The sequence below is a fragment of the Diorhabda sublineata genome, chromosome 8 (genome assembly GCF_026230105.1).
Source record: "Diorhabda sublineata isolate icDioSubl1.1 chromosome 8, icDioSubl1.1, whole genome shotgun sequence".
Taxonomy (NCBI): domain Eukaryota; kingdom Metazoa; phylum Arthropoda; class Insecta; order Coleoptera; family Chrysomelidae; genus Diorhabda; species Diorhabda sublineata.
This window is the reverse complement of record NC_079481.1, coordinates 31,506,760-31,529,585: the sequence shown is the minus strand read 5'-3', so window position 1 is coordinate 31,529,585 and position 22,826 is coordinate 31,506,760. Positions and strand designations below refer to the sequence as shown.

The following is a 22,826-nucleotide window of genomic DNA, read 5'->3' as shown; positions in this document are numbered from 1 at the left end:
TAACAAACTTTTGCGAGTTTGATCGTAAAGAAAATGAACTTTGCTATATCTTGTCGTGTTTTTAAAGCTTGAGGTGATTTCCCATTTCCGAAAACACACTCATCTGACAAATCTTTAAAGATCTCTATCTATCAAACCGTCAATCACCTACCTGGTCGTCAATTATATTGAAAAGGACATATAAATAAAAAAAAAAAAATGAATCGGAAAGAAATTTTTATTCGATTATTTCAATTTCAACATCCGCATTGCAACAATTCTTGTACGTAACCGACGATGCTGCACGAATCGATTCCGTAACGTTTCAAAACGGAAGCGGTATCGCCGGACCTCGGGACTTCTTTCACAGACGCCAATTTGACGGTAACGTTTTTTTCTCCCGCCAACGCCGATAGTACCGCTTCTCCTATACCACCTTCGGCGTAATGATCTTCCACCACCAAAACTCTACCGTTCACCTACGAAATGCGCGACTATTACGAAATACAGCCGACAAAACAATTTCACCTACATCGTTCGCGTGCTTAATTATACTCTCCTTATCGATAGGTTTTATGGTGAAAGGATCCATTATCCTCAAACCGATTCCCGCAGACGCTAGCGATTTGGCCGCCTCCAAAGCTTCTTGGATAGTAACGCAAGCTGCCACAACCAAAACTTTATCGCAATCGCTTTGCAAAATAATGTTCGCTTTACCGATCTGACATTTAAAAACAGAATATTATCATATGCACAAACTTATAGTCGAAATGGCGAAGGTCTTCGATCACGTGACTCGAAATCAAACGTAATAACCTAAAAATCGCGTCACGGACTATCCGGTGCACGGAAGACGATTCAACCGCAAACCGCGTCATCGGCGAGCGCCCGGCGTGGTTCAAACAACTCACAACTCGTCTAATGACATCGAAGTGTTCAAATTAAACCGCCTAACGTCGAGCGGGCCTTGTCTTCTCCGCGATACCAACTACAAGACATACGTAACAATTTTTGGGTTGAATTTGACGTGAGCTTTGTTTACTGCGTCGTTTCTAGCGAATTGATTCGATTCAACGATTAGTCACGTGATGGAAAACTTTTTATTTCAAGTACAAGAGTCGAATTACCTCGAATTTTTGATCGTTATCGTAAAAAACCGTAGTCGCCGCCCTCGTAGTTCTTATATACGTGATACCTTTCGTATTGGCTGCCAGTTCTACAGCTCTTTCGGTAGCTACGGCATCGGACGGATAAAAAACGGTACAAGTCGGTATAGATCTGAACATCGCTAAATCTTCTAGAGCCATTTGACTCGGACCGTCGTGACCGATGGAAATGCCGCAATGAGAACCGCATATATTTACGTTCGATTGCGAGATAGCCGCCATACGAATCTAGGAAAGGCAATTTTTACATCGAAAAACTAATATTTACGATAATTTTCTATTATTTCGCTCAAAAATGAGTCGGTGAGCAGACACCGCCAAAATAATTCGCAAAATAAACATGAAATATCATATTTCAAGTCCAACAAGAGCCCAGTGCGCGGCTGGACAGTAAGATGAAGACAGCTAACCAGCACTGGCCCCAAATGGACCCCAGTTCACCGAGCAGCCGTCTACGATTAATCGGATTGAGTGGAGGCCATATAAGTCTACAGAAGACCTGGAGAAAGACTTAAAGGCTTTTGGAGAAACAAAAACCGAATTGGTTGCAGGACAATGTCCGACATAGTGTGTAGGTTCCGTATGGCGTGGTGTCGAAATAATAAACGTACAAGCAAGTGGGATCAACAAAGACACAAGAATTAAACAGTTATTACATCGGATGGTTCCAAAACAGCAGAAGGAACTGGAATGGGACATCGTCATCCTGGCGGATAGTCAATTAGAGCTCCGGGACGCGCTGGCTGATAAGCTCGCTAAATCAGAGACCCCGAATCATGGTACGAGCTATAGAATAATGGAAAAAACACCGGAAAAGAAAGTATATAGGAAAAAAAAAACAATTTATGGAACGATCTACAAGATCTGACAGTCTTCTTGGAAACTATAACCAGAGAAGATCTACTGAATGTACCGAGTACTAACAGGGGCACTGTCGCCCCAACAAACACCTGAAGACGCTAGATTCGGTTGCACAGTGTCAACTCCAGAAATCTACACCTGGAAGCGTATGAAATAGAAGAGGAAATTGTTAAAAGGCGTGGGATCGATGGATCGATCATCTGTAAACCAATGATTCTTCAGTATAGCAGCAAGAAAATGGGACACGATAGTTCGTTTGGGTGTACGTGAGACCCCATACATACATACAAGGTTAAGTAGCGCAAAATATATACGAAAAAAAGTGGCGTAATGCGTCGATTAATCGTTCCAATTAAGTTCGATTTACCTGATCGAAGGATCTTGTTAAAAAAGCCGCAAAAGTTGAAGCGAACGCTATACATCTGTTTCTAGTACAAGCCCCTATCGCTACACCAATCATATTTTGTTCGGCTATAAAACATTCGACGAAATTTTTGGGACTCGCTTTCAATAAATATTCGGAATACGTCGAATTTCTCATATCCCCATCGAAAGCCATTATATTTTGATTCGTTTCCACCATTTTCACCAAAGCGGTTCCTACAATATTCCAAAACAAAAAATGTTTTGAGAAAAAATACTAGTGTGGCCCCCAAGAAACGCGCGGAAAACATTTTCAAAATTTCACGTCCACCACTAGAAAGCCAGATTGTAAAAATAAAATGAAAAAATCGAAGATGGGGGAGAGTGGGAGCTTGTTTGCAAAATGTCAAGTCCGGTTCTGTTTAGTCGATTTTCATAAATAGATAATAAAACAGTTGGAGCTACAGGAAGTCTATTAAGGTCCAAAAATATCTCTGCATGGGAGAGAGAAGCGTTAAAAGGTTATATAATAGGCAAGAAAAGCCTCAACTATTGAAGAAGGTGCAAAAAGAAGAAGAGTCTAGATAATTGGGAAAAAATTCACCCACCGTAAGCGCTTCTAGTTGCTACTTTTTCACCTTTCTTATAATCAGGTGGTTTAGACAGAGTTACATTGGATATATTCGTAGCTGGAATTTTACAATTGGGAGACGGTATCGTAAAATCGAATTTTCCCGATTCTCCTTTCAACATAGATTTTAAATGTTTTAAAACTTCCTCTGTTTTATCTCCCAAGGGTTTGCCGTGCCAATTTCCTTCGTTTTCGATACCCGGAAAATTTTTACCCTAAAAATTTTCCTAAATAAAAGTAGGTCAACACTTTTGGTACCGACAATGCCGCTTCAATTGACCTCAATGTCAATGGGAAAAAAGTGTAAAAAATTCTTAGTTAAACACTTTCGATTTAGTTTCACTCGGTTAAATAATTTTAATTTGGTTTTGTATTATATATAATTCCAATAACACCCGCTGTATACCCGCCTATGGAATCTTTTTTTATTTTTGTGAGGTTATTGTTTGATGGTGATACCGAAATAAAAGGAGACAATTGTTCAAAATGTACAGACGTAAAATAAAAAGTGAAATTAACACATTCGTTCAGTTTTATTCATAACTAAATAAAACAATCATAATATCAATCAAAGATACAAACTAACCAAATCAAATATAACGGACCATTCTAATACACGTGATTTTGACAAGTCGGCCATTTTGCCCAGATAACAAACAAAATATTTATTCTCAGGTTATCAACGTGCGAATCTTGTATTTAAATTGTAACTTTTGTACTTTTCGTATAATTCTTTGCCATTATTTCGACAAAATCAATAAAAGTAAATATTATCTAACCGTAAAATGTAATGTAAAGTGCCATGCCACAAGATGTCAAATGAAATTCTGAATTTAATATTGTCTTTTAACTTTTTTCTTTAATAAAATAATTCGCTGTATTCTATATCACACCTCGTATATTTGATAGAAGTACTTTGTATATCTTCTAAATAAAAAATCGTTACCTGTTATAAACATCGACCATGTTTTAGCGTATAGCGTTTAAAAGATGTAATCCTACAAGTTCTTCAGACCTTCGACTTTTTCTATAAGTGAAATCCGAAAAACGATAAATTATCTCACTTAGCACTTGATAAATAATTCATAACACAACAATAATGGGGAATTTTAAAATAAATTTGCATGAGATTAATAATTAAAAAAGAAAAACTCGCCATGTTTACACAGCATCGTTTACCAGCAAATATCGTTACCGGTCTAACGAATTTCCCAATGACTTACGTCAGATCACCGCAATCTATGCTACAATCACTCTATCGTTTTAACTAATCCAGAATAGATGGGATCAGTTTAATAATAACATTTTATTACATTATTACGTCAATTACAAATTCTCTAATATGAAAAAACTACAAACAATTTACCTATTTTTTCAAGTAGTTTAATTATAAATTGATAAATCATTTGTTCTGATTACAGATCTATAATCATCAGCTGATCACAATTAATTGAAAGATTTGGCAATATTGTGTGCGTTCAGAAAAATCAAAACGTTATTGTTGATACGTAGTTTTGTGTATATAATTTATTATAAAATTTCAATGTAAACATATCTATTTCATAATAAATTGTATTCAATTGTTTCCAGCTAACATTATCAGAAAGGCGCGAGAGTATCGGAGTTAGCGGAGTTTGAAGGTCTACACCTTTCGATTCTACAACCATCCACGAACTGGATATAGACAACCCAACATACTGTTGAAAGTGGGAGGATACTAAAAAGAGATAGGTATATCGTATCACCACAATAAATATACCACCATCGCCCTCTAGTGATCAGAATTGACACTATATATTTCTAGGGTATGCTAAAATCGTACTTATGAGCTTCTTTAAATTCTGTATTTTTTGGTAATATAAATAATAATTACCAAAATAAAATCAATTTAATAAGTCTTATTATCAAATATGTACCAGGTGTCACAAAATAATGGCGCTTTACTAATTACATAACAAAAAAAATAATCGCATTCTTGGAATATTTGTTATTACTTCATTTAATTTGTCTTGTCAAATGGGAATTGGGGGAGAGTGGGAACTTTGGTATAGAAAGTTATCGATATGTATTCCCTGTAGCGGATTGTCTTTAGAAAGTATATATTATGAGCATTTTCATTTGAATATAGATTATTTTATATTATAGATAAATGATAATGGTAATCAACCTCATTATTTTACATCACCCAAATCTCAATATTTTTTTCAAAGTCTGGCAACGTTGTTTTAATATTACTAGAAGCAGTATTGTCGGTATCAAGCTTATGGATTTCGTTTATGATGTTGATAATTACAAGTTCACCTTCATAGTTTTAGCAATAATTACAGCGGGTTTGTCTTTGGTATTTTCGGCGCAATTAAAAGCACTAATCAGCTCTTCAACGTTATGTCCATCAATGACGATAGTATTGAAACCGAACGCTTCGAGTCTGACTCTATACGATTCCAAATCATGATCGAACATTGTTGGACCAGCCTGTCCGAATCTATTGACGTCAATTATCAAACACAAATTATCCAATTTATAATAACTAGCGAAATTGATAGATTCCCAAATTGATCCTTCTGCGCATTCTCCGTCGCCAGTTAAACAGTATATTCTACAAGTCGAAATAAAATGGCGTCGGAAAAGTGGCGAGACTAAATCGGTTTATATATAGAAGTCGTGTGCAAAAATAGACGACATAATGAGAAAGATGAAGTTTTCAAAAAATATTCTACCTATAAGGTGCCTCTTCCACATATTTACCAATATAAGCCATACCGTTAGCGATGGCCAAACCTTGTCCAAGAGAACCTGTACCAACATCGACGAAACTAAGCCTTGGTGTGGGATGCCCTTCCAGATCGCTGTCTATATGTCTAAGATTTTTCAATTCTTCCAATGGCACAACGCCGATTTCAGCCCAAACTGCGTAGAGCGCGGGAGCTGCGTGACCTTTCGATAATACGAAACGGTCATTGGACGGTTCACGTGGTGCGCACGCTTTATAACGCATCACTCTAAAGAACAAAACTGATAATATTTCAGCGCAAGAAGAACAAGTTGTTGGGTGTCTGGAAAATAAATAATAAATGTCTAGTTTTTAAATTTTTAACCAAAAGAATTAGGTTAGGAAATTACGTAAAATAATATTCATTTTATAAACATTTAATATATAATTATATTCATGCATATTATTATGGGGTAATTTAATAGAATAACACCTTTTTAATGACATTAAATTGTATGAATTTATTTATAAGATTATTAAAATAACAGTAGAATCGTTTCTAGAACTCTTTCATATCACGTATTAATCATTTTATAATAATCTTCTTTTTTAACATAATAGTAATATTCTTCTTTTTTAATCCCTTTTACCATTTTCGATAACAGAACTATACTATCGAATTAAGTTTAATAGACAATTAATTTAATGAGAATTACGTCGTCACATCTAATAAACCCTGAACTTCATAGATGTCTCCAGCATTCGTTATGTCAATATTTAATTCAAGTTTGTTGTATTTAGAGGTCTACCGCTTTGGTATAATTTACAGCGTTGCCTATGTGCGTAGGTGAAATAACCTATATATTTATTCTTATAAAACGGCTATACTTATGAGTCTTTTGATCGATGTTTTATTAGAATGATAAAAAAATAAAAGCAGAATCATTTGAAAAAGCAAATAAAAATTACCTAAGGTGTTAGAAATTCAATCAAAACTTTCATTTGGTAACTTCATCTTGACACGTCGCATAAAAAAGTGTATTTATGTAACAAATCTAAGGTTTCTTACTTAATAGATACCTCACACAAAGCTATGGTTGCATTCTGATTGAAAATAAAGCCCCGTAACGTTGTCTAACTTACCCAGAGGAGGCGGCGGAAGTGGATTCTATACTACTTATTCTGATCTGTGTAGCTAAATCCTTTAAAGTATCGATACTCGTTTCTCCCATGTTTTTTCTTTCGCTAAACGTTACAAATCGACTGCTAATATTAAAACTCTTCAATTTTAAATTAATTGAACCAAAAAAATGTTTACAAAAAAGGTTAAAACCAACTGACATACCTATTTTGACAGTTTGTCATATTTGCGAGAATGATGTTTTACGACAAATAAAAATTGTACTTTAATTTTTTTTAATTAAATACGCTGCGTGTTATTTCAAATTGAAAATTATCAATCTTTACAATTAGTGTCAAAATTAATAAACATGATTCATTTCACTAATATTCAGTGAATGTAATACAAAGTGTTTCAATATATAAATACAATTTTTTCAATTTTTTTCACCATCCTGTATTTTATAATCCTCATCATAAACGCTTTTAGTTGCCAACACAACTTTTCAAATATCCTGTATAACATACTAAACAAGTTATTAAAATATCAACAATGGTTCAAATAATTCCAACTTGACCCTGTATAAATTATTTTCAAATTTAATTAGATATATCATTCACAGTAATCCAAAAAGTAAATTTTCAAAATTGCAAATTAGACAGCCTAACCTAATTTAACGTCTTTTTGTACTAGATGTAATACATATTATATGCAACTATGTATACCTGTGACGTCATTAGTATTACAGCTGGTTGTTTCTAAGAACAACTGTATTTGATTCTTTTTATATTAAAATAATAAAAAGTAAATTATCTCTATTGTATTAATTTTTACGAAATTTACTTAAAAACTTGTTATTCAAATATCTTATGTTACGATCTAACTGTAACGCATTTTTTTCTACCTGTAGAATCCCAACAGAGATACACATGATACGAACCACACCACGATTTTCAACCAATCAGGGGTCCAAGCTATTCAGTGACGTAACGACCACGTTTCCTCATTACTGCACACCATTCATTTACCCTCTTCACAATCTCGATCCTGCGTATACTGACAAAATATAATTTATACGGTGTTGCCGTATTTTAAACACAATTCTAAATCTAACGAAAATATTTTCCGTTATAAGTGAAGTATAGTTCTTTTTATGTTATCTGTTTATTTGAAAGTGAAACTCAATTATCAACGAATAGATAAGAGAATTATTATTATCAAACGTTTAATCAAGTTTAAATTCCAAACAAATTATTTATTAGTTTTTTTTTTGTAATTATGTAAAGTGAAACTAGATCACACTTAGGAACTAGCAAGTAATATTAGTGGAAATTTAAATAAAAACAAGTAGTTTTGTGAATAACTGATAACGATAACCTGAGTGATGTCAATAATTATCATCAATGTTATTATTTAATTATGCGTTCAACTATACGAAATAACGGCACGGCAACATCGCAATCCTACTTGTTAAATATATTTGACTGCTATCCGCTTACTTAAGTTAAAACAAGTTATTAACGAAGTAGTTGTGCAGCTGACACGAAGAACGGACAATCTTGTTTATTTACAAATTTATTCACAGTTATCGACAAAATAACAAAGCGGTTTTTTGAGTGATTAAATATGAATTTGTCGTTCGCCGGTTGCGGTTTTTTGGGAATTTATCACGTAGGAGTGGCTTGTTGTTTTCGTAAATATGCACCTCAATTGTTGTTGGATAAAATTTCTGGAGCTTCCGCGGGAGCTATAGCTGCTTGCTGTTTAATATGTGATCTACCTATTGGTAAGTTCATTTTAACAATGAAAAACCATTTGAAGTTATTTGTATTGAATATCAGGAAATATATATTTCAATTTCTTTATGATATATTCATTTCGGTATCATCTCTTCCCTAAATTCGAGGTTATACATAAACAACGTCTTTAACAACCATAAAATTATTTCAGCAGCTCTCAAACATTCTTCTTTCTTATCTATTACATGTCCCTATCCGGCAAGTTTTGTTTATTATGTTTATTATTTGACATTTCAACCATTTTTAATAAAAAATAACGAAGTTTGATAAACAAATTTTTTATTATGACTTATCGTTCTAACTAAGATATGAAATAGACCACAAATACAGTAATACGATATTTATAGTTTATAAAAATACGTAGATAAATGGAGTAAACAACAAGACATAGCGTCAAGGACAAATAAAAATGATTTGATAAAGAAGTTAATTCACAACAATCGGTGTTATATTTAAATTCTGTGAAGAGATATTTATACGTAGTTGATTTTGTTCTAAAATCAGTGACGTCAATATTTTTTAAATAAATAAAAATTCTCGCAATATTTTATTAACAAAATAGTAGATGTGTCAATAACGTTACGTTGACGATATTTTTTATAATCGCATTGATCGCCATTTTGATATAATCCAGTGGCACGGTACACCAGTGGCTCTGAATTCTGAAACTATCATTTCTGTCTACAATTCTATTCTCTGTTGAAATAGTTATAAGTTTTTTCTATTTTTTTTTTATAATAAGCCTCTATAAAAATCTTTATACTGTAATAAACATTTCTAGCCAAAATTAAATATTATAAGTGGCTGTAGTAGAATTCGGAAAAGGTCAACCAGTGAAATGACTGTTCTACGCCTCTGGTTGTAACCTTAAACGTCAATACAAGGTGTGTCAATTAAGTTTTAGAAACAAAGTTCAGTTTCTTTGCCCTCCTTTAAGCCATTATGATTATATTGTGGCTTTAGTGTAGATGGAATATCGTTGAAATGCTTTTAAAAAAACTCAGCCGGTATTGACGATCGTGTATCATATAACTGCCCATATATTTCACTAAAAATTGAATCCGGCACGTTGTTTTTAATATTTAATCTTTTAAGTCATCATCTTTCATCTTTTTTATAAAAATACGCATCGAATTTAACCCGAATTTGATGCTTGAAGTAAAATTGAAAAAGAGATTCCCTTTGTTAAGCATAATATGTGACGAAGTGACGCGGTGTTGTCAAGTTGTGACTCCATTATCTCTTTTATTCTCTCGGTATGATTTGCTGTCAGTGTATTTAAACAAAGAACTATGATAATGAAAACATTTTATTTAGATTATAAAACAAAAAACAAGTTGCTTATCATTAATATTTTGTTTATTCAAATGTTTACTTTTCACAGGGATATTAGTATGAATTGATTCGTTTAATCTCTTGTGAAAAAGGTCAAACAGCACAAATAATACACAGTAAATCAAAGTAGTAGTAAGGTAAATTGTAAAAAGTAACTATTTACTCACATATTTTGTAAATAATTGAAAAAAATGTAATCGGCTACAATATGTCATTGGGAATAATTCACAGACTTGGCAATACTGTATTCTACGTATATACGTGTATATACGGATACGTATATTATGTGTTTCCGGTAGCAACATCGGGACCCCGCCATTTTGCTTGAAAATACTCTTGTTTATTCAAATATTTAAAGTGAGAATGAATGAAATTTAAATATAATGGAAGCATAATTGTATTTCTAAGTATATACATAATTCAACACTTTTAGATTTAAGTTATTTTTGAGTTTCAGTTTTCTTTATTATGCTTTTGTGAATATTAAAAAAAATTTAACAGTTTAAAGTGCTTTACCAAACAAAAATAACTCTTAATAGTGTTCGATATTGAAAAAGTGATTATTATCAGTTATTTTGTCGATATATAAAAGCTAGATATGAAGTTGAGTTGAAAATAATCAAATGGTTAAGACCCCTGCATCTTTCAATGCAATTTTGAGTATTTTGTTTATAATTTAAAGTTGATTTGTTAATATTTATGCAAAAAATATATATCATTATGAGAAATTCAAAGAATTTAATTGCTAGACATCATTAACAATACACTATTACACGTATACAATAATTGCTTCGTGTATTGTCAAGCAAATATGGCCGCTGCCGGAAGACGTGATTTAAACTCGAAAACCTCCTCATTCAATTCCTAATATTATCGCACTCTTTATAATATTGGTATAGATTTTAATTTTCCTGTGTATTATATTGTAATTTGAACAAAAACAATTTAAATAAAATATTTTTTATAACATCATCAATTATTTCAAAACATTTATTTTCATTTACGTGTTGAATAAGTAAAACTATGAAATCACTTCCTGTTTGTTTCAATGGTTTATTACAGCCCTCAACATAAATGAGTTAGTGTTATTAAAATGCAATTGATGATTATACGTTTTTTTAATTCCTCATAGATTTATTAAAATGAAAATTAGATACACAAATTTTAATCGGCTTCACATAATAAGTAAAATTAAGTTGAACAAAAGTCCTCCAATCAATCAGATAATCATGAATTTGATTTGCGCATGCTTCTGATCAAGACATATTACGTCTTGTAATCAGTGTTGCCAGCTCTACTGTTTCAACGGTAGAACTAACGTTTTGATGAATAACTCCATCTGCAATTTAATTTTTTACAAAATACAAACGGTTCTGTCCCTATAAAAATAATAGATTACTTTTTAAATATAATATAGAGGTAGAATAGTGAAGTGAATATCATAAGTGAGAAACAAACACTCCTTTCAGTGTGCTACTGCTTTTTCTTATTTTCAATCTGACAACACTGATGGCATTGTCTTACTCTTAGTCTATGTCTGATCTTCAGGTCATAGGAAAAGAAGAAAAAAAATTGTTTTCTATAACTTTTGTTATTAATTTCATAATGATAAAATGAATTTGAAATTGTATCTGTTGTTCAGATTTTTTTAACTACAAAACATTTCATTAAGACAAAATACCAATTTAATCCAGTATAATCACTTTTTTATTATTTAGAAAAAATTAGCAAACATTCTGAATTTTATTGATGTGGCAACATTGCGTTTGTACCAATCGCCACAGGTGCATGCCAACGCGTATTGTTTCATCTTTTCATACGTCTCTACGATGTTTTCAAGGTCATTCAAGTTTGTGTATTTCCTATTTGAACTTACAATAAATACTCTTTGGAAATTATAGTACATAATTTATATTTATTGAATAATTACAATTAAATCATTATTTCGGACTCTATGAGCTCTTGCAGCTGAAATCTTTTATTTAAAAATGGTGGGTGTCCTTACAAATTTTGGTATGTTTCAATTGAATTTTCATTACAAGTTTGTTGATAGCTTTTATATCAATTATATGCATGTTATGATAAAAATTACACGTTTTTTCTTTGTTGTACCTACTAATCTTAACGATAACGACTATGAATAATAGTAGGTATCTAATCGTTGAACTTTCTTTGTTATACCCACATATATTATAGGTGCAAAGTCTTCAATTAGATAAATACTTTTTTTAATAGCAAATAAAAATTATCCTGATGTTTATTCAGCGGCTGTAAATAAAAAATACAATATGCGAAAATAATTCTCATATATTGTTGGTTTGTATAAGTTAGTTTTGACAAACATTTATAAATAAATGAAGAAAAGCTTTGTTTTTGAAATAATCATTAAGAAAAAATAGAAATATAACACTGTAGGGAAAATGTTTTATGAAAATTTTAATGACAATTCACTGCATTTAACTTGGCAACGCTGCAAGTTTCCTTGAGTTACAGAACTAAGTTGCGCTATGTTGCCAAGTTCTAATTTACTCCAGAAATAATTGGGAATAAATAATTGGAAACTAAATTTCCGTTGCTGCAGGTGATATGACTAGTGACGTATTGAGGGTGACGACAGACGCCCGTAGTCGATCATTAGGAGCCTTTTCACCTTCTTTCAATATAAATAAATTACTTTTGGAAAATTTAGAAAAATTTTTACCACAAGATGCACACATCAAATGTACTGGAAAATTACACGTTTCCTTGACGAGAGTATGCGATGGGAAAAATGTTGTGGTAAGTACTAATAATTGATATTGAGTCAAAATTTATCTTGTCATGTTTGTATTTAAATGAATATCTAAATTTGAGATGAGAAAATGCATAATTTCTATTAACATTGTATCTTATCTTATCAATTGATCGTTTTGCTAATCACGTACTTGACTAGTGAACAAAGGCATCTTTAAATTTGCAAATATTATATTTACAGTTTGCAAAAAAGTATTATTAAGATAAAAAAATCTCTAGATAACATTTCGGAATACTTGAAAATACCAAAATTTTTATTTATAACAAATATTCTTTTTGTAATTCCCTCGTAGAGTGAATATCCATTTTGTTAATTATAATTTATATATGGGAGAAAAGCGCCATGACTTTTACTTTGTATTTTTTTCCAAGATTTTGGTGTGAACTTGTATATTCAGCAATTATTTCAATAATTTTACTGTTAAATTGTATTTTTTTTAAGTTCCATCAGTTTTGTTTTAATTTTTATATCTGCCACTGCACGAAATTACGTTACACAGTTAAAGACAAGTAGTCACGAAAGTCTGACAACACTGGTTAGTAGTTCTCTGCTAAAACTGCGTTACAACCAAACTTTAACGTTAACCTTGTTCTTTCAAATTAAAGACAAAAGACGTTTCATATTTTTTATTATATTGATATTTTATAGTAAAATATTTCTTTTTAAATTTATGGCATTCTTCTCCGATTTTATACAAAATATTTCTGAGTACTTTATTGTTTCAGTACGTGAGATAAAAATTTGACAAATTTATTTTCTTTCGCACTTTGTTGTGTTCTTCTTCTGTTTAATGTGAATATGCGATACTATTCTTTTAAAAACATGGAGTCGATCTACTGCGCGCCAAATATACACGTCATCTAACATTTGGATTCATAGAATGCGGCGTTGCCACATAAACATATAGTTTACAGTAATTTGTTTTATATGTATTTAAAAGCAAAAATCTAGTATACAATTTGTTGATTCCAGGTATCACAATTTGATACTAGAGAAGAATTAATCCAAGTTTTATTAGCATCGGCTTTCATTCCTTTATTTTCCGGTCTTATACCGCCGAAATTTAAGGGCTATCGATATATGGATGGTGGTTACAGTGACAATTTACCAACTTTAGACGAAAATACCATAACCGTTAGCCCTTTTTGCGGCGAAAGTGACATTTGCCCAAGAGATGACAGTTCACAACTATTCCATGTATGTATAAATGAAATCTAGGTTATATTTCCAACGAAAATTATTCCGATTTAATTTTTATCAGATAAACGTTGCCAACACTAGCATAGAACTATCGAAACACAACATGTACAGGATAGTAAGGATTCTATTTCCTCCGAAACCGGAAATATTATCCAACATGTGTAAACAGGGTTTCGACGACGCGCTCAGATTCCTGCATAGAAACAATTTAATTAATTGCACCAGATGCTTGGCGGTACAATCAACGTTCGTAGTTTCGGAAACATTAGAAGAAGACTTAGAATACGATCCGCAATGTAAAGAATGTAAATTACACCGACAGGTAAGTGATAATGTTATGCAGAACATTTATTTTCAATTATCACTGGAGAATAATTAAAATTGGCAACATAGCGTATTTATTTTTTATTATATCATTGATTAACTAGTTAATTGGTCAATTATTATGAACACTTTTTTATTATTTGCTTCACAATTTAGCTAATTGTTAATTATTAATATCTTTTATTGGAGTTTCCGCAAATAGTTTAATCTAAATAAACTGTTGTGTTAATCTTTGGTTACAACGTTGCCAAGCTGTAAATTTAAACGGTCACGTTAATGTAAAGCGATCTATTCTATTTCTACACATAAAAAAATTATTTCTTTTTGGGATATTATTAATTCAATAAAAATATATTTCAATTTTAATAGGAAGCGCTTGTATCTAATGTACCGGAATCTGTATTGAGTCAATTTCAAGAGGCCATAGATAAAGCCAACAATGGTTTATTAAATTGGCTATTCAAACATCGAGGAATGAAATTATTGTCAGTTCTAACTTTACCATATACGTTGCCAGCCGATGTTATGTACGCCACTTTTACGAAGTAAGTGTTTATTTTGTCGTTTGGTCCATTATTCTGCTATTTTATCTGTATGATGCATGAACCGCTTTAAATTTTCCTCGTTTCAGTTTATAATTTGATATTTGTATTTAATCGAGTTTGAAATTCCCGATTTCAATAAAATTTTTGTTTTTAAATCATATCATTACTATAAAATAAAAATGTTCGTAACAAAAACTTTTCTCAGTGTACTTACAATTTGAAAACTTTACGCGCCAGTGATTGTCGTTTCTCTTTGGTTAGTGGCTGTGTTGCCAAATTTTGTTCTTAATTATTCACTAGTAACATATTGAAGATTTTGGCGCAATTTTTAAAAATTAACCTTTTCGTAGTTTTGTTCTAATTTTTTTTTGGTAAAATATTTTGTCGTATCAGTCTACCCCTCCCGCCATAATCAGTTAAAAAAGTAGTCATAAAAGCTTGGCAACACTGATTGGTATTTCTCTGTTTAAACCGAACCTACAACATGATGACATTTTTTGGGGCATGCGTAATCTTGTTACTCCTATTCACTGGTATAATTGTTTTTTTGTGTCACATTAACTTGAGGTGATGGAAAACCAGTGTACACATGAACATAACAAATTGTAAAAACTAAATCTTAAATATCATAATATTTTATTCAACGTCTAAAGCTGTATATGAATAATTGTTGTCTTAACCATAGATAACAATCGTTTTAACTTGAAGTTTTCTACTTTGCCGGTAATCATTAGCAACGTTGTCGGCTTTAACTCTGTATCTATAATATCGAAGTAAAACTATGTTTTTGTGTTCACTGGTTAAAAGAAATATGAATTTTAGGTTTCAAAGTTTACCGAGAAAAAAAGGTGGATCGCTAGTGTTTTACAGAGATTTCGCACAATTTGATTTTAAAAGTTTTGTTGGTAGAACTTTCGATAGCAAAACCTATCAATTTGAATTATTAGGAAACGCTGTACTAACAACGCCCTCACTTGCATGCTATCAACATATATATAAAGAAAAAAGGTGAATGATTCTAACACTTTTTTTAAATGTTTCGTGTAAATTTGTGTGGTGGTGTTTGTGTTAATCGTCGTATTCAATTTAATTGAATTTATAATTTTTAAGATTTGCCCTAATTTCAATAGAAAAAGAAGATTAACGATGGCAATCTCTTTGTAATATCTATTTAATTGTTATGACGCAAATATTAATCAAATTTGGTTAAGTTTTTATTTAAAATATCCCCACGTGTTGTTTTGATAGAATGAAAGATTTTGCGTAATATTTAAATTAGATAAAAACACTATTATATTATCAATATATGCCGCGCAATCATCTATGTTATATTTATAACGAACGTATTACTACTACAAAACAATTCATTTGTTTTTACTATATATACAGTGTTATACGGATGTAATAAGTATTGAAAAAATTTAAAGATACTTGAATTTTATTATAATATCTAGTTTTTGTAACTATTGCGACCTTGTTTTATGGAAATTTGTACTGTGCATGGATGTAGCAGTGACCTATTAAAACCAGATGATTGACAGCTTCCATATTTTCAGATTTATAAAATGGATAAATAGAGAGAAGCTCGTAGGGTTATTTTATTGGGGGAGATAGGGGCATTTTCATTTGGAATCTTCAAGGAATTGTTTTGATATAGGAAAAAATTCAATTTAAAGGACTGGGATTTGGGTGATTTTTTTCCGTGTGATAATCTCGTTGGTTCAATTTATTGGGGGAGATAGGAGCATTTTCATTTGGGAAAAGTTTTATTGGAATGACTTAGATATAGGAAAAAAATTCAATTTAAAGGACTCGGATTGGAGTGATTTCTTTCCGTGGGGTAATCTCGTTGGTTCAATTTGTTGGGGGAGATAGGAGCATTTTCATTTAGAATATTTATTCAAGGAATGGTTTTGATATAGGAAAAAATTCCATTTAAAGGACTGGGATTGGGGTGATTTCTTTCCGTGGGGTAATCTCGTTGATTCAATTTATTGGGGGAGATAGGAGCATTTTCATTTGGAGTAAGATTTTTTTTGGAATGGTTTTGATATAGGAAAAAAATTCAATTTAAAGGACTGGGATTGGGGTGATTCCTTACCGTGTGATAATCTCGTTGGTTCAATTTGTTGGGGGAGATAGGAGCATTTTCATTTGGAAAGTTTTTTTTGGAATGACTGATATAGGAAAAAAATTCAATTTAAAGGACTGGGATTGGGGTGATTCCTTACCGTGGGGTAATCTCGTTGGTTCAATTTATTGGGGGAGATAGGAGCATTTCCATTTGGAGTAAGATTTTTTTTGGAATGGCTTTGATATAGGAAAAAATTCTATTTAAATAACTGGGATTGGGGAGATATCTTTATTTGGGGTAATCTTGTTGGTTCAATTTATTGGGGGAGATAGGAGCATTTTCATTTGGAGTAAGATTTTTTTTGGAATGGTTTTGATATAGGAAAAAAATTCCATTTAAAGGACTGGGATTGGGGTGATTTCTTTCCGTGGGGTAATCTCGTTGATTCAATTTATTGGGGGAGATAGGAGCATTTTCATTTGGAGTAAGATTTTTTTTGGAATGGTTTTGATATAGGAAAAAAATTCAATTTAAAGGACTGGGATTGGGGTGATTCCTTACCGTGGGGTAATCTCGTTGGTTCAATTTATTGGGGGAGATAGGAGCATTTTCATTTGGAGTAAGATTTTTTTTGGAATGGTTTTGATATAGGAAAAAAATTCAATTTAAAGGACTGGGATTGGGGTGATTCCTTACCGTGTGATAATCTCGTTGGTTCAATTTGTTGGGGGAGATAGGAGCATTTTCATTTGGAAAGTTTTTTTTGGAATGACTGATATAGGAAAAAAATTCAATTTAAAGGACTGGGATTGGGGTGATTCCTTACCGTGTGATAATCTCGTTGGTTCAATTTGTTGGGGGAGATAGGAGCATTTTCATTTGGGAAAAGTTTTATTGGAATGACTTAGATATAGGAAAAAAATTCAATTTAAAGGACTCGGATTGGAGTGATTTCTTTCCGTGGGGTAATCTCGTTGGTTCAATTTGTTGGGGGAGATAGGAGCATTTTCATTTAGAATATTTATTCAAGGAATGGTTTTGATATAGGAAAAAAATTCAATTTAAAGGACTCGGATTGGAGTGATTTCTTTCCGTGGGGTAATCTCGTTGGTTCAATTTATTGGGGGAGATAGGAGCATTTTCATTTGGAGTAAGATTTTTTTTGGAATGGTTTTGATATAGGAAAAAAATTCCATTTAAAGGACTGGGATTGGGGTGATTTCTTTCCGTGGGGTAATCTCGTTGATTCAATTTATTGGGGGAGATAGGAGCATTTTCATTTAGAGTAAGATTTTTTTTGGAATGGTTTTGATATAGGAAAAAAATTCCATTTAAAGGACTGGGATTGGGGTGATTTCTTTCCGTGGGGTAATCTCGTTGATTCAATTTATTGGGGGAGATAGGAGCATTTTCATTTGGAGTAAGATTTTTTTTGGAATGGTTTTGATAGTTTTGATATAGGAAAAAAATTCAATTTAAAGGACTGGGATTGGGGTGATTCCTTACCGTGTGATAATCTCGTTGGTTCAATTTGTTGGGGGAGATAGGAGCATTTTCATTTGGAAAGTTTTTTTTGGAATGACTGATATAGGAAAAAAATTCAATTTAAAGGACTGGGATTGGGGTGATTCCTTACCGTGTGATAATCTCGTTGGTTCAATTTATTGGGGGAGATAGGAGCATTTCCATTTGGAGTAAGATTTTTTTTGGAATGGCTTTGATATAGGAAAAAATTCTATTTAAATCACTGGGATTGGGGAGATATCTTTATTTGGGGTAATCTTGTTGATTCAATTTATTGGGGGAGATAGGAGCATTTTCATTTGGAATATTTATTCAAGGAATGGTTTTGATATAGGAAAAAATTCAATTTAAAGGAATGGGATTTGGGTGATTTCTTTCCGTGTGATAATCTCGTTGGTTCAATTTATTGGGGGAGATAGGAGCATTTTCATTTGGAATGGTTTTGATATGGGAAAAAAAATCCATTTAAAGGACTGGGACTGGGGTGATTTCTTTATTTGGGGTAATCTCGTTGTTTCAATTTATTGGGGGAGATAGGAGCATTTTCATTTGGAGTAAGATTTTTTTGGAATGGCTTTGATATAGGAAAATTTTCCTTTCTAAAACCGGGTTTGAGGTGATTTTTTTTGTGTGGCAATTTTATTGGGGGAGATAGGGGCATTTTCATTTGGAATGGTTTTGATATGGGAAAAAAATTCCATTTAAAGGACTGGGATTGGGGTGATATCTTTATTTGGGGTAATCTTGTTGATTCAATTTATTGGGGGAGATAGGGGCATTTTCATTTGGAATGGTTTTGATATGGGAAAAAAATTCCATTTAAAGGACTGGGATTGGGGTGATATCTTTATTTGGGGTAATCTTGTTGATTCAATTTATTGGGGGAGATAGGAGCATTTTCATTTGGAAAAAATTTTTTTGGAATGACTTTGATATAGGAAAAAAATTCAATTTAAAGGACTGGGATTGGGGTGATATCTTTATTTGGGGTAATCTTGTTGATTCAATTTATTGGGGGAGATAGGGGCATTTTCATTTGGAATGGTTTTGATATGGGAAAAAATTTTGATTTGTAAGACTGGGATTGTGGTGATATCTTTGACTGTATAGTGCCATATGAGATTTTTATTTTTTAGATTTATGGTGGCAGCACCTCAATTAGGTAACGGGGCATGGGAAGTGAGCAAAGTCCTTATGGACAAAATGACTTTCCTTCTCAAGAAAATAAACAGAAAGAGACAGCAACTCAGCGCCAAAATAACTTGCCAATTAGATATCACCGAATACGGTAAAAGTGAGTTGATTACATGAAAAAAAAATTATTCATCGGATAAATAAAACAACTATGTTATTTTCAGATAATTACGACGTCGAATCTTGCCAAGAAGTGGAAAGCGAAAACAAGATGAATCTAAACTTCACCGTACAACTAGAAGACAGGTAAGTTCACAACTTTTGGTCTATTTCGATCTATAAATCTTCTTCTTTCATCGCCTTATCCGTTGGTTATTGACAAGGGTATTCTTAATGAACACACTATTTACACTAACACTACACCAACACTCACAATTACACTGTCCGACGCGCGTTTCGATAACCAAATTATCATCTTCAAAAACCGAAGGTAAACTAAAACCTAATAACTGGACTTACCTGAATTTTCCCTCCAACACAACCTAACCTCCCGCATAACTTCCATGTTGGTGATGCCTTTACTGTGGTAAGAATTTTCCTTGTTTGACGTTATCGAAAGCCTTGGAGAAATCGTTAAAGTACAGGCGTACGTCTTTCGTTGCCAACCTAACCAAATTTTGTGATCTTCTGACATATTTCGTTACAGAGACTTGCCAATTAACGAAAGTCCTGTAAGGAAATTCAATGCCAAGAAAATATTGCAGAGGAAACCGAGTTTGACTATCAACAGGACTGAAACGATGGATAACGATACTTTCGATCACATATTACAAGTGACGTCGCACCACGATACAATCATGGCTTATTATTATTTGGACGAAAATAACAAAGTGAAAGTGACGGAAATATTTGATGTAACCGATAGCGATTCTCCAATCGTACAAACTACCGAAGAAATAAATTTAAACACGAATTTGGAGTTCGATGACGATTGGACGAATCAAACGGATTGGCTGCCAAATGACCAATTAGACGAAAGTAAGTAAAACGTTATCTAAACCATATCGTTAGTTACATTAGATTCGAATCTCTCTCACTTTTTTCCCTTTAGGTGGTATAAAGCATCCATGGCCTGTGAGTGCTCGTCTTGAGAAGTAGTCGGTATCCCCATACGTCGGTGGGTCCATCCACCGTATGTTCCATTGTCCCATTCCACTCGCCACCACTGGATAAGATATTTTCTTCGACCCTTCACTCTCGTTTATTTGCAGCTCTATAAGAGCCAGACCTATTCCTCCGGCAAGTGAACCTAACCTAAACAAAGCTGGCATAAATCTAATATAATATAAGTTGAAGTGAACTTAAGCTAGTTTAATAGTAACTAAAGTGAGTCTAAGCTAACTTAATCGAAGCTCAGGTAAACCGCAGCTAATTGAAGCTGTGGTAAACCAAGCAATTTCTATATTTACCCATTGGTGCCAACTCGTTATTCATTCATTACATCATTCTTAAATTCTCATCCGCTTTTTTCAGCCATTGGCATCTGGATCTTCTTTGATGCCTCCTCTTCCTGATTTCCACTGCATCACACTTATCTGAACCATGTTATATGCCTTTTCATTCCGTTCTCTATACATTTGGTATTTCATAGTTTACTTGTTGTTTTATTCCTTTCTCCTCACTTTTTTTTTGATGTTGTCTCTGCTCCAAACAAGATTTCAAGTATAAATTGTGTTTCAGTTTAGTTTTCAGTAATTTCCAATTGCCTTATTTGCTGTTTCACAGTTTATAACCATAAATATATGAAAAAAAGTATTTTTGTTTGTTTCAGATACATCAGAATACGATTTGGAAGATATTCTTGATAAGGAACCAATTTTTTCTGATCCGGAAAGTGAATGGGGAGGTACTTTCAAAATAGAAGAACCAGAAGATGATGACGAACTGTATCCTTCGACGAATACTCTTCCAGAATCCGACCGGCGAAGCAACATTGAGACTTTACACAGATGGGAGAGTAAAGATTATTTGGTACCATCAATGGTGTATGAAAACAACAACTAGACCCGGTACCATATGAAGACATTTATTAGGTAGTACTTACAAGTCAGAAAATATACAAGAATATAAATTAAAACAGTAAAAATCAACAAAATAAAATTGAAATATTGTGATTCAACTTTTTTTACCTTAAATTTAATATTTAAGTAAATTTTTATGTGCGTACTTGTTTTTTAATTATTAAGATCATTCCATGTGATATATTCCATCTTTATTATTCACAAATTTTTACTTGTACATATTTATTTTTAGTAAATTGAAGGAAAATGTGATACGCTAAATATATTTTAAAAAATTGTAAATATTTTTGTAACAAAGTATTATGTTTACCTAGGGAAAGACATTTGATTATTTTGTTTAAACGATATTGTTATATTAAATGATTAAATAAAGATGAAATTATCTCATTGCGATTTCTTAAAGTTCCATAACAATTGTCCTATTCTATCTCATAATCGTATATTTACTAAATTTACGTGTGTAAGTAGGGGTGTGTATTCCAAAATTACATAATGTACCTACTTACAATTTTATCCAAAATTGTGAGTAAATGAATAAACAACTATAATTTTAGATACTTAAAGAAGCCTTAAAACTATAAACTGTAATTTAATCTTCTCCTCAAAATGTGAATAAGTAGCATTCATATTTTTGGATATTATTTTTTATAATGCTAGTTTAGAATCGTCTGAGCAAACACTTTTTCTATTAGCATCCTCTTTACTTATTAATTTTTTTTAAACTAAGCGTTTCAAAGCAAACCAAACTTTTATAAACTTAAATTCGCCGTTTGTGCCAATTGTCAATTCGTGTGTCATCTGTCACTCTTAGACCATAGATATATTATTCTTATACTATACGTAACTATTAAGCACTAATAATATACTCAGTTTATACGAATAATAACTTCAATAATCTTATTTTTGAGCACAACACAAAATAATATGGTTTTATGGATATTTACACTGATTTAATGGATTGTTTCGAAAGTCTTCCGAACACAAGCTCTGATATGACGTCATAATAGTTATTAGTTGTCGTTTCTAATACATTCCATGGTAATGACAAATTTAGATACTTTTTTATTCCAGGGGCAATAGATTATTTAGTCATACGTTCTTAATTTATTTATCGAGAATTGCTTCAAATAACAATACTAATTCCATAAGCGTAGGCAACACACATTACATTGTTGGTGCATTC

General features: G+C 32.2%; 2 protein-coding genes across 3 annotated transcripts; one reads left to right on the top strand and one right to left on the bottom strand.

Annotated features, from left to right (window-relative positions):
• Positions 1-236: 236 nt before the first annotated feature.
• On the bottom strand, positions 237-6,945 carry LOC130448310 (transketolase-like). Its single transcript, XM_056785597.1, has 8 exons — positions 6,857-6,945; positions 5,721-6,056; positions 5,302-5,599; positions 2,978-3,215; positions 2,374-2,606; positions 1,107-1,373; positions 512-700; positions 237-458 (listed from the first exon to the last, which is right to left on the bottom strand). The coding sequence occupies exons 1-8, from the start codon at positions 6,943-6,945 to the stop codon at positions 237-239; spliced, it is 1,872 nt and encodes a 623-aa protein (XP_056641575.1).
• Positions 6,946-8,093: 1,148 nt separating this feature from the next.
• Positions 8,094-22,396, top strand: LOC130447343 (1-acylglycerol-3-phosphate O-acyltransferase Pnpla3-like). Of its 2 annotated transcripts, XM_056784111.1 has the most exons (10): positions 8,330-8,619; positions 12,549-12,745; positions 13,734-13,958; positions 14,023-14,283; positions 14,655-14,830; positions 15,653-15,838; positions 19,565-19,722; positions 19,787-19,868; positions 20,269-20,600; positions 21,394-22,396. In XM_056784111.1, the coding sequence occupies exons 1-10, from the start codon at positions 8,460-8,462 to the stop codon at positions 21,624-21,626; spliced, it is 2,010 nt and encodes a 669-aa protein (XP_056640089.1). In that variant the 5' UTR covers positions 8,330-8,459; the 3' UTR covers positions 21,627-22,396. The 2 variants fall into 2 exon arrangements, with proteins under 2 accessions (XP_056640090.1, XP_056640089.1); XM_056784112.1 differs by lacking the exon at positions 15,653-15,838 and having other exon boundaries at positions 8,094-8,619.
• Positions 22,397-22,826: the final 430 nt, after the last annotated feature.